Below are 12928 nucleotides of genomic sequence, written 5' to 3' on the forward strand. Positions count from 1 at the left end.
AAGATACAAGCTATGTAAATCAACCATCTAGGGCTGATTATTTGAGCTTAAAGTAACTTTGTATATTTCTGTTTCTGAGATCCCAAAAGGTACACGTTTAGCACTTAATCCACTCTGACCAGTTTCATTCTATATCTGTCTTTTATATCTGCATAACGATGATAATTATTACAGAAAGTTATTTTTGAGTTCAATTCTCCTCTAGAACATTTGCTCGCTCTTGGTTATTATCACTTGGTAATAAATGCAGATGTTAGAAATATAATGTGCAGTATAGCTAGATTCAAAAAGTCCCATATACCATAAAAGTAAAATGTTAAGCACTTCATTGTCTGAGAGTGTGTTCATGCTGCTTCTACTCACCCAGAAATTTAACGGTTCTGTATTAAATTGATTGTTTTAACTAGTGAGTCAGATATTTAACCTGTTTTGTTATTCAGTCTGTGGTTTTCAGCTTCACTGGGGTCATTTATTTCACCTCATTCCACAGGGTCTGCAATGTGTCTGCATGCTTCAGCTCCACGCCCAACCACATGTACACAACCCTCCAACACTCATTTGGTGATGGCCCAACCCCAAATAACTTCCATTCTGGTCTGACAGACCAATGGCACCCCCTCCTCTGAGCACATGGGAGGAGAAAGTAAGCGCGAGGGTGCGACAGAGGGAAAGTACGAGGATGAGACCGAACATGCCAGAGTCTGCATAAATGATCCGAGAGTCAAGAGGAGGTTCTGAATCAGCTGAGAGTTTTGCGTGGACCTGGTTCTGATGTGGTCCAGTAGGAAGAGCCTCATCAGGATCTACAGGAGATTTTCAAAACAGTCCTCACGACTTCATTCCTGGTTTTGAGTCTGTATATTTGGGAATAATCAGGATAAACTCTCAGAAGAAAGGTGAGTGTGTGTGTGCCTGCCTGCCTGGCTGGCTGGCTGCTTGAGCTCTGACAGAAGACCTCAAAAAAGTGTTCCCCCCCCCTTGTCACTTGCTGACATGCTCTGATTCATCAACACATAAGTACGACTGTCCTCATCAAGTCGACTGAGAGAGAGAGAGATGAGAGTGAATAATTCAAAATACCTGAGCGTCTGATGTCCTAACACACATTTACCGGATGTTTGAGCTGAAAGCAGAGGCATCCATTCATCATTAGTGGCGTTCTAAGTTTGGAGGCAGCGGTGATTTCCACGCACATGTCAGTGGTTTAATTTTGTCTGAAGGGATGCAAAGCGGAGACTTAAAGTGAATGACGAGAGCACTAATGGAGAGACAAAGGCTGCTTCATGAGACAAGAGAGGTAAACGCAGAATAAGCTTATTTTTAAAGTGAAGCTATACCAGTGTTTCAGATCTGTGAGAGTGACTCTTTCTTTTTTGCTTCTTTTCCCCACAGATGTCATGAAGTGGATGGATTCAGTCAGATAACCTGAGATCATAAAAGACTCCTCATCATCATAAATTCTGCCAATTCTGAGGCCCTAAAAAAGTTCTGTCTTGAATATTTCCTGTACACTTCCTGGACAGTCATGGATTCCCACAGTGGTCCCTATCTCAACCATAAGGCTCTCTGCTCACCTCTGGGTGCAGCCCGGCTATGTCAGTTAGCTTTGGGCTGTGCTGTGATCGCGATGGTGACCCACACTGCTGGCTACAGCGGCTCACACGGCGTGTTCTGCATGGCGGCGTGGTGTTTTTGCTTCGCCATGTCAGTGCTGGTGTTCTTCCTGGATGCAACTCGTCTCTACAGCTACCTGCCCGTATCCTGGGACAACCTCACAGTCACGTGTGCTGCCTTTGCCACGCTCATGTAAGTCACAGAGTCAATCTTTGATCTGGAAGTTACATTTTGACCACCTTTCACTCATCATACCAGTTTTTTCACATGCAGCAAATTAGTATCCACCCAACAAAAATACCCAAATACATCTAACGGATAAATTATTGCATAAAAAGAAACAAACATTATCTTCTGAGTCCTTTTAGATGAAGAAACAATAAAAATATATGCACACTATGATCAAAGGTCTCCCACTGGCAAATTCTCACAAGAATTAATTATTAAATCTGCTATTTAATCAACGGTGGGAAAAAATGACAATTAATAATGTAAAACTGCTGCTCAGTGATGAACAGCAGATGATTATCATTCGACTACAGTTTTCTCCAGCTTTAAGAAATATTTTTGCACTTTTCATGGCACCTTTTTACAGGTAGCAACTGTTGCTTATCACCGTCAGTGTTTTCCAGCATCAGGAAGTTAAAAGAAGATTTTGATAAATCTTCTGTATGCTCTGCACTCACTTTTTGCACAGGCAAGGTTGGCACTGAGCTGCTAAATATTTTTGTACATAGGTGAAAAGATGCCTTTTTTCCTAAAAACTACATTACTTAGCAGGCAGATCTGAAATGAGAGTTAAATACTGGACTTAATTCATCAAGTGTCCCTCCAGATAAATGCTTCTGTTGCTGTACTGGATGTGCTGGATGAGTAAACACAGCAAATATTCACCACATCAAGTTTATGGAAAATAAACAGCACTTATATACAACGTTTCTAGTCAACTGAGCAGTCAGAGCATTTCCTACAAGTGTCATTCACCCACTGACTCACAAACACTCATTCATACAGTGTTTTTATCTACGTCTAATCCCTTTCTAACACACTCACACACACACGCACTGATAAGGAGTCAGGGATCTTCCAATTAGCAGGTGACCCACTCTACCACCTGTTGTGTATTGTGTTTAAAAAAAGCACAAACCAAGAAACCTACACAGTTTTGACTAGAAAAAAATATTGCAGTTTGAGATCTTATAACCTGGTCTTTACTGCTAAACACACTTGGATCAGGTGTTGTTAAATTGTGAGACTTTAGGGATATTTGAACTGTTCTTGATTACAGCCATCTTTAAAGCCAGACTGATTTTAGGAATGACTTCCTGCGTAAACAAACCTATAATCAGCTCTTACCTATGTGGCTGAAAGAGTCACAGCTTTAACAGAGGTAGAATGTTAACCTTTCATTGCAGTACTGGGCACATAATCACACTACTGTCACTGTGTGAGATTTTTTATGGGACTTTTGATCAAAATTATACATACAGGCTGAAAAATCTACATATATCTTTACTAATATTTGGTTAAATGTCCCTTAGCAAGCTGTACCTTGGCCAGACCTTTGCAAAGTGATGATACGTATAAATAACTTGTACATGGGTACAGTTGTTTGAAGTGATGATCTTAGAATCTGCAATTGTTTAGAAATAGCTCCAAGAGACTTTCAAAATCAACATTTTGCAAGTTTGTTGCAGTCAGAAACTTGTTTACCAGTTATACCAAAACCAGTTATAATGGGAAGGTTAAGGGTCAGCCTCACTCACAATTTAATGCTATAACATAAAATAAAACAAGATTCTTGTGAACATAGTTTGACAGCTGACCTATTAAAGTTTGCACAGTGTATATTTTATATAGTGTATCTTATGAGACGTCACAGACATAGTTGTAAATGTAACTGTGGTAACTGTGGTCAGATTTAGTAAACTCATAGTTTTTCTTTCCTTCTTCTGCAGGTATGTGACAGCCTCTGTCGTTTACCCTCTGTTCTTTGTGCAATCCGAGTGCCCTTACGCTGGCTGTGATGTTAGAAATTTCCGCATTGCCGTCACCGTCTGCTCCATCCTGGGGACTCTGGCCTACGGGGCGGAAGTGGCCTTGTGCCGAGCAAGGCCAGGCCAGATTGTGACGGGTTATATGGCCACAGTGTCCGGCCTTCTCAAAGTTGTTCAGGGCTTTGTAGCCTGCATCATCTTTGGTGCACTGGCCAACCAGAGTCAGTATTCCCAGTATGCAGGCACAATCTACTGTGTTGTTGTCTATGCTTTCTGTTTCGCTCTCACAGCACTGGTGATCATAATGACTGTATGCAAGCGTACCAAGGCTGTGTGCTGCATGCCCTTTGACCGCTTTGTGGTAGTGTGCACCCTCCTCGAAGTACTGCTCTACCTGAGCGCATCAGTGGTGTGGCCAGTGTTCTGCTTCGACACAAAATACGGCTCCCCATGGAGACCGTCGTCCTGTCCACAGGGGAAGTGTCCGTGGGACAGCAAGGTTGTGGTGGCTGTGTTTTCCTTCGTCAACTTTGGACTGTATTTGGCCGACCTGATCTATTCCCAGAGGATAAGATTCGTCTCCTCACATAGGCCCAGTAACTCGCGGGCCTAGCAGTCCTTATTTGGCATTGGTTTAAGTTATTTATTTGCCTCACAGTTTATGATTTTTGGTATTTAAAACCATAGAAAAGGTACATTTGTAATGCACAAGTTTCCCAACCCAGGTGCTGCACTTACTCTGCTGCTGAGACATCATGAATTTGAACTGAAAGCACTCTTGTGGAATTTCATTGCCACACCCTACCATGGCAAAACTGACCCCTTCTTTCCTAGGAGCCAGCCTTACCCAGGCAGTCTGGACCCAGTGGTATGTCCTGCCAAATCCTCATAATACAAGACACTCCCACTATTCTTGACCTGTGACACAACACACACTTCCTTTCTACTTGTATTTCTGGTCAAATAATACATATAAGTCTTGAATATAAATAGCAAACCTGGTTTTGGCATCCATGGCATCCCTGTCATCTGCGAACCCCACACCAACGATCTACGGGCTCAGGCTGCCAAAAATAAACACGAGCCGTCTGCACTCATACTAAAGCCATGACACAGCATTTATAAGAGGCTGGTGTCTTTAAAGCCTCTCTATGAAATGCTTTCCTCAGTCTATACAGATGAGGAGAAAATTATCAGCCACCCTGTAAAATTTAAAGTTTTTGTCAAAATTTTCCCAAGAGCCTTTTCAACAGAGCAAGGGATTTTCCACATAGCTTTTCTAAACAAACTAGTTTTCTTAAGAAAGCATAGATTATTTCTGTTTGCACCCAATAACAAAATTATTTCAGGAAATAACAAAGAATTACCAAAATCAATTTACACAGAGTATTAAAACCTCAGCAGTGTTTGAGCTGTTGCTTGGAAAAGCATCATGCCAAAAGCCAAAAGAAATCAGTTTAGACTTGAGAAAAAGAATCGCTGATGCAAAGCATGGCATGGATATACAAAGTTATCACAGCATTTCAAGAACTGGAGAGAGAGGTATCGTGAAGAAGGTCAAAGAGAGCCACAGAGTACAGAACAAGCAATACTCTGGAACAAAAATGTGATATGATGTTTAAAGATCCCAGAAACACTGCCAAGAAATCATCGAATGACTTAGCCAATTCTGGATGCTATTGCAGTCACTAGAACTCAGCACCCCTGTAGTGTGAGATTGCAGAAAAACTCCACTTCTGCAAAAGAAACACCTTCAAGCCAGACTGAAGTACGCCAAGGACAACCTGGAGAAATAATGGAAGTGCATCCTTTGGTCAGCTGAGACAAAACTAGAGCCCTCTGGCCACAGACAGACACAGCTTACGTTTGGAGAAAGACTTGGAGAAGACCGTCCCCACAGTGAAACACGCTGCTGGGAGTATTATGCTGTGTAGCTGCCTCCGTTTATCTTAAACTGGGAATCTCTATGCACCAAGGGACACTATGAGCATGGTCAGGGTGGCCAAGAAATGTTTATACAGTCTCACAGATTAATCAAATGTAACTCAATATGTGTGCTTATTTTGCTTTTTCTTGTTTTCTGTCACATATGTACACATTGTTATGTTACATATATTGTTACGATGGTGGATGCTCATATTACATAGCCAGGATTCAAATAATGAGGTCAACGTATGTAAAAAAGCCAAGTTTCAGACATCTTTTTTCTACTCTTGGGTCTGTATGATGTCATAGAGAGTGTATATGAATATTATGGTCATCTTGGGCACAGAGCTCTGGCTTCAAACCAACTGTTTGTAAGGGGTAGCTAAGCCCCCAGTATATGGTAAGCTGTGAATCACGCAAAGCTACTCTAGTTAATATTATGGAGATGTAAATGAACATAATAGATCCCGTTTAACTGACAGTTAAAAGGGTTGTACTAGCCTTATTAAAAATGACCTGTGTGATAATCCTTGTAAACCGTATTGAGACAGTATGTGATTTTACATTCAAATAAACTCAGATTTGTTGATTTAAAGCTTCTGTAATAACATATCTTCAGATGAGTGAACTAATTTGTGAATCTTTGATTGGTGATCTTTGATATTTGTAGAGACCAAAACAATAATGATAACACTGATTATTGGCCTTGCTTTTGTTTTTGTATGGAAACTTGATTTAAAATGAGCTCTAATGTTGCCCTGCACACCATCTTTGATAACATCCCAGTGCTGTGTTTAAGGCTTGTGCTGCCACCAAGTGTCAAAATAAATAATGAATTCAGCGTACTATATTATATAAAATATGTTTACACGTGCGGTGAAAATAGTCTCTACGTATATTCCATTTTTCTGAGCAGAAAAAATGTCAAACCTTTGAGCTAAACTTCAGTGAGTTTTGTTCAGATTTTACATTCACCTCTGGAGTCTGCAGACATGAAGCCAAATGACCTGCATCATGCTGCCGCTGCCACATGACTGAGGTGGTGAAACACAACCTGTGTAATGATGGGTGGAAGTTTGTCAGTGTGAGTCTTAAATTATCTCCAACACAGGACTGCTTGTCTATGTTCACAATGTGCCGTCTCCTGTATGAGCCTCTTTCCTTTTCCTTTTCTTTCTTTAACGTCTTTCTAATGTGCAAATTCAGGATGACATCAGTCATTTTGAGCGTATGACCCATCAGATCTTCAGACACACTCTTCAGGCTTTGGTTGTAGATCATTAAATTGCTAGACGGTCTGATTTTGTACGCTGCCATATCTGTGCACCTTCAGGGGGTAAAAAGGAGCAAAGACGGGTCTTTCTCTGTCTGTGGTGCAAGCATTCACAGGGATAAAACACAAGAAGCGATCTGATCCGCTCAGCCTCTCTTTGTTCTCCTCCATTAAGATTTCTCTCTCCTCCACATTTTCACACTCCCTCCCTGGATTTATTTCTCACACATCATACCAGTTACCTCCTCCTCCTCTTTGCATTGGTCACCTCAGTGAATCTCATCTCTCTAATCCAGGATCAATGTAGTGCCCTGTCACATCTGTGAGTGCTATGGATGTATTATAATAAGTCCTCAGGAAGCTGCTGTGGCACAGCATACGTCTTGCAAAAACTGTTCTTGCTGCTCAGCAGCAAATCCGCCACCAGTTGGCTGCTCTCATCTCCAAATCTGTCTAAGACAGCAGAAAACGTCACTGTGCGACTTGGAGATTTGCTATTTTCAACATTGTGCCAATTTATGGAAATTAGTAAGTAAATACAAGTAAATAAGATGTACCAGATTATCTGAAGAGGGTTTATCTAAACTGCTGGGCTTTGTAGCAAAAAATAACTTTGTATTGTTAAAGTAATATTTTTATGTTGTGTCTGTTGCTTTGAAAGCATTTAGATCCTCTTAAATATTCTGCTCAATTATTTTTGTTAGCTAGCTCTCTGGAGGTACTGCTTGATCCATGTGCACTCTTCTCTGGGGTTATATTTCCAGAGTGAGATGTAACATCAGTTGAATATGACAGAGCCCAGAGAGAGCTACGACTGAAAATGATGGACACTGTCACCACAGAGCAATCTGCAGCTCAGTCGAGGCCTGCGTTCTGCCCGCTCCTCGGCAGACCTCCATTCAGCAGCTGTTCCATGTTTGGCACTCATTTTTCCTCTCTATCCCAAGGGCCTCTGTCTTAAACATAGCAATAGATGAAGTCGCCTGACAGAGATGGGATGCGGCAGGTGTCCATCATAACTGTCCCCTCCTCACCTTGCTGCTGGGGGCACATGGAGGGACGGCTGGCTCACTGTTGTCACTAATCTCTGATGGCACATGTTGTTGGTGTCAGATTCCCCCTGCGGATCTCAGCTCTCGTTTTGCCAAATGTTGGGTGGAACAATGCTGAAGTCTTGATTTTTGGTCCCAGTAGATCTCAGTCTGCTACTGTATGCAAAACAGTGTGGGAGCTTAGTATGAAAGCAACGGCATGGTACTTAACAGACACATCCAGCATTATGTAATCAGCTTCAATATTGATTGCATATGTTGCTAAGCTACTGAACTGCATGCCATCACAGTGTGTGGTGTTGAACATATATTGTGCAAATCCTGTATGTTTATTGAAATGTGTTTTGTTTGCCTGAATAAAATGACAGAATAGAATATAAATAAAACAGAATGCAATGATTTGCAAATCTCATAGACCCATATTTCATTCACAATAGAACACAGAAATAATATTTCTAATAAAAAAAATACTGAATTTTTAATCTGAGAAAATGCACCATTTTAAGAAAAATATCTCATTTTGAATTTGATGACAGCAACATGTCTAAAAAAGGATTGGGAAGGACCATTTCTACTACTGTGTAGCATCGATTCTTCTTTAAATAAGAGTCTGGAAACTGAGGAGGACAGTCGCTGAATTTTTGGGAGGAGAATGTTGCAACGCTTGCCTCAAGGCACTTTATATTGTAAGGTAAAGACCCTCCCATAATACAGAGAAAACCCCAACAATCAGACAAATCACTATGAGCAAGCACTTGGCAACAGTGGGAAGGCAAAACTCCCTTTTAACCAGAATAAACCTCCAGCAGAACCAGGCTCAAGGAGGGGCGGCCATCTACTGCAACGGGTTGGAGATGAGGGGAGGGAAACAGGATGATGCTGTGGAGAAGAGCCAGAGAATAATAATAACTAATGATTAAATAGGTTACCGAGTGGCATGTAAGCACATAGTAATCGGGGGAAAACTCGATGCATCATGGGAAGCCCCCAGCAGCCTAGCCCTATTGCAGTGTAACTAAGGGAGGAATCAGGGTCACCTGATCCAACCCTAACTATATGCTTTAGCAAAGAGTAAAGTTTGAAGCCTAATCTCAAAAGTAGAAAGCATGTCTGTTTCCTGAATCCAAACTGGAAGCTGGTTTCACAGAAGAGGGGCCTGAAAGCTGCATACCATTCTACTTTTAAATACCCTAGGATGGCAGCATATGTTTCTCTAAAACCTTTCAGCTTGCATTGTGCCTTTCCAGATGTACAGGCTGCCAATACCAAACAAGCACCCCCACATTTCTACCTCTATAAAATGCAAGTGTGATGTAAACGTTTGAACTGAGCGTTGATGAAAACTGGTGAACAAAAGACAAATATTTTCTGGTGAACTTTAGACCACAGTTTGCTCTCCTCAGACCCCTCATGGCTTTATCCACACCACACGAGAGCTATAGTCAAGCGGTAATATCATCCTGGTAAGCTAAATACAGGTACCAAGGATAGAGACACAGAAGGAGTATGACTTATTGAGGCTTCTCTCCCACAGATTCTTCTGGGATTTACAGTCTGATTTGTTCCTGAGATTTTGAGATGTGCTGTGGGAAATCCTTTATTAGTTTTGGGTTTGACATTCAAATGAAAGCTGACATTACACTGGATGCCTTAACTTCCCTGCTGCCATTTCCTTTGCATTCTGTCTTTGCCGCTTATTCTTGTCTCAGACTGCAGGAGGGTGACGTATGGCAACACTTGGGAAAGATTTCTGTCTGTCTGTGATATTAAATATGCACATCTCCCCTCACTCAGCAAAGCTACTTTTCTCTCTCTCGTTCTCACATCGTGAAGAACACAAGCACGAATACACACCTCGGGCCCCTAATCACTGCAAGCAACAATTTGTTGTGAACGCTTCACCTAGATCTGCTTTCTGCTGTTGCTGAAAAGAGAGAGAGAGAGAAAAAGATTTGTGCTCTACGGGTATTTTTAATAAATCTCTCGGGGTTTTGTCAAAAAAAAGAAAGACAGAATGAGTGTTGTCACGCCTCAGCACACATACCGAGTCTGAGTGATAGATAGAGCAGAGGCAGGCAGTGGTAAATTGACTTTGTCTGTCTGTCAGACTGAGAGGCAGCGTCGTGGGGATATATCTCTGTAAATTTCAGCTAGTTTCAGATTAGGTTCATGGAACAGATTTGTGGGTAATTAGCTTATTCTGCAACCAACAAGAGAAAGAACACTGACACTTTATATCATCAGAAGAGAATATTTTTTCCCTAATTCCCAACAATTTCCCCTTTTCTTCTGAATATAAATGCATACAAATGCAGAGACAATCTTCTTCTCACTCCTTCTGCAGAAGGAAAAAGCGTCTGTGTTGTTTTAGGGATATTTAACAAGCTTGAGGAAGAATGCACATTTTGCTGTTGCACACAAAAAATAAATTCTTTTCCTTCAAATATGCTCAAATTTTATTGTTTAGGTAAGGAGAGTGTTTTATCAGGGGAGACATGGTGGTGGGTTTGAATGTACTGGTCTCCTGAGGGCTTTATGGAGTTCGCATGTTCTGCCTGTGTAGATTGTCTCCAGGTACTTCAGCATCCTCCAACAGGTAGGTGTGGATGTGAAGAGTGTGTGGTTGTCTTACTTACTAAATACAATGGCAACTAGTTCAGGTTGTATCCCTCCTCTCACCTTGGAACAGCTTAGAAAGGCTTGGCCAAATGGTTTCTAGGCCTTTGTGAGTGTGGATGGATGGATGGATGGATGGATGGATGGATGGATGGATGGATGGATGGACTTTTGAGAGGAGTTAAACGTTAATCACCCTTCAAGGCTTTTTAGAGGTAATCCTTGCTGACCTCAACATATGATATACTGATGTGTAGAACCATCAGCTGATCAATCCTGGGTCTATACTACACAATGTCAACCAAATGATGGGCATACTCAAATAATGTTAAGGTGAAAATTAGTATCATGGATCACAGTGATGATGGGTTTTTAAAATTTCTTTATTTTTTATCTTACACAGTGTGTTGTAGACAAAATCAAACATAAATATAATAATCTTAGAATTTATTTTGAGTCATCCACAGTGATTTCCTCACTTCTATGCAGGTTGACCAATATTAACACAGAGTGCACAGATTTCGCAGCACTCTGTTCTTCCCTCTGCCGACAAGTTTTATACACATTTCCTTTTCCAGCAGGACTTAACACCTGCTGACAGGTGCCACACAGACTGCCAAAGCTACTACCAAATGTTTGCTAACCATGTTATTACTGTGGTTGACCGACCGGCCAAATGACTAGACCTGAATCCCACGAGGAATCTGGGGAGTATTGTCAAAAGGAAGACAGCAACCAACCGACGCAAAAAGAAAGTGAAGGCTGCTATCAAAGCACCCTGGGGTCTATTAACACCTCAGCAGTGCCATGGATTGCCTCCATGCCACACTCCACTGATGCAGTGATTCATGTTAAAGAGTAAAGAAACTAACATACTTTTCAGGAGTTGGACATTTGTTTTATGATCCTCTGCACAACATTTATTGCCATATCTATAAAAACTTTACACTTTAAGTATGTTTTTAGTATTTATAATCATTAATAATCAGTATTTAGAATTTTACCCCTTTAGATGAGTAATATTTTATTATGTATTTCACTATTTTCTCACCTACACTAATGCTAAGATTGACCTGATACTGAAAATTTAAAGACACGTCAGGCAGAAATTCTCCACAGTCTCCATTTATCCCACATTTTCAGTCTAAACAGGTAGAGGAACATTGTGTGTTTCATCACTTGCCACACTGGTGGGTTTAGTACTTTTCATAAAAATACACAAAAGTACTGATATTTATAGAGGTTTGTCTTTGTACTTCAGAAGTCATCACCTCATTTTTGTGATTCTGCGCTGCAGACAGCAAATCTTCTGCAAGATTGACATTTTGATCAAATGCACGGAAAGCATGAGTCATCAAAACATTGCGGGTTACCAGAATTGGCTTGAGATATTTTAGGGAGCTGAATATGAATAGACGATTGTTATTCTAACAGGAGACTGCGGACCAGTTCTTTTTTTTCTTTCCCCTTAGATTTGACAGAATTTGAAATAAAGCAGAACTGAATAGCACATACGCTAATGAGCTATGGAGTATAAATACAGTTTGTCTGCCTATCCCTTGGTAGTTCACCAGCACATATTCTCAGAATTAGCCAAGAACTTGCCCTGTAACTGTCAGTTTAATGCTAAAATCTCCCCTCTCCACATTTTAAAAGGTTCAACCCTCTTCTTGTCTATCATGCCTGTCTGTTCCTTTCATGTTTCCCATTTCATACCAGCCTAAATTTACACACTACGGGAAGAAGTGATATGTCTCCTTCACGGGACCACATTCCATTTATTTTCTCACAGGAATGCACACTGAGGAATTGCTTATGCTCCTGTCTATATATAAAGCAGAATGCAAGGCTGACCTCTGAAAGCGCCAGCTGTTCAGATACTCAGTCCTCAGTGATATAATGTTTGGCTAAAACTGAGATGAGCCCAGATTTAACTAATAATTCAAGTAATATCAGTCTTAAATGATAGTGTACCAAAATTTATATCCAAAGTATTGGCAAACAGAGCACTAAAACAAAGAAACAAGAAAAATAATCCTTATTTGTGTTTCAAAAAATCGGGTTATGGGTTAGGGTTTCGTAGATCTTAGACATTTTTTTAATCTGTAATCTATCTATCTATCTTTCTTCATGTCACGTTCCGCGTGGCAGACCGTGGGGATGTGGAGGAAAATAGGACCCAAAATGCAGGACTCTTTGATGAAGGCAGTGCGTTTATTTACAGTGATGTAACAATCCAAACAACAATAAATCCCCAGTGCGAGCCCGACTCCCGTTCCGTGTCTTCTCCCTACTCCCGTGCTCCGTGCTCTGTCTCCGTTCCTTGTGTACAGTCCGTCTGCTGCTTCCTTGTTTCCACAAATCCTCCTGGGGAAACACATACAAAGGTAGCCGTGAGTACCTTTCCATAACGGCAGACTGGCACTTACTTCGCACATTTACTGAGAACT

The 12928-nt window shown here is 41.0% G+C and overlaps 1 protein-coding gene across 1 annotated transcript; it reads left to right on the forward strand.

Moving 5' to 3' along the window:
• The first annotated feature begins 1525 nt into the window (after nucleotides 1-1525).
• LOC134622761 (myeloid-associated differentiation marker-like protein 2) lies at nucleotides 1526-4224 on the forward strand. The gene is made up of 2 exons (XM_063468119.1): nucleotides 1526-1806; nucleotides 3573-4224. Exons 1-2 carry the CDS (start codon nucleotides 1526-1528, stop codon nucleotides 4222-4224), a joined length of 933 nt encoding a protein of 310 aa, XP_063324189.1.
• Nucleotides 4225-12928: the final 8704 nt, after the last annotated feature.

This window comes from Pelmatolapia mariae, unplaced genomic scaffold (assembly GCF_036321145.2).
Source record: "Pelmatolapia mariae isolate MD_Pm_ZW unplaced genomic scaffold, Pm_UMD_F_2 NODE_ptg000193l+_length_85116_cov_1, whole genome shotgun sequence".
Lineage (NCBI taxonomy): Eukaryota > Metazoa > Chordata > Actinopteri > Cichliformes > Cichlidae > Pelmatolapia > Pelmatolapia mariae.

What these genes read in the sequence shown, in the direction of transcription:
- LOC134622761 (XM_063468119.1), top strand. Translation starts at nt 1,526, where the DNA reads ATGGATTCCCACAGTGGTCCCTATCTCAACCATAAGGCTCTCTGCTCA. An exon ending in GCTGCCTTTGCCACGCTCAT is followed by an intron (nt 1,807 to 3,572) that starts GTAAGTCACAGA and finishes CTTCTTCTGCAG; the next exon opens with GTATGTGACAGCCTCTGTCG.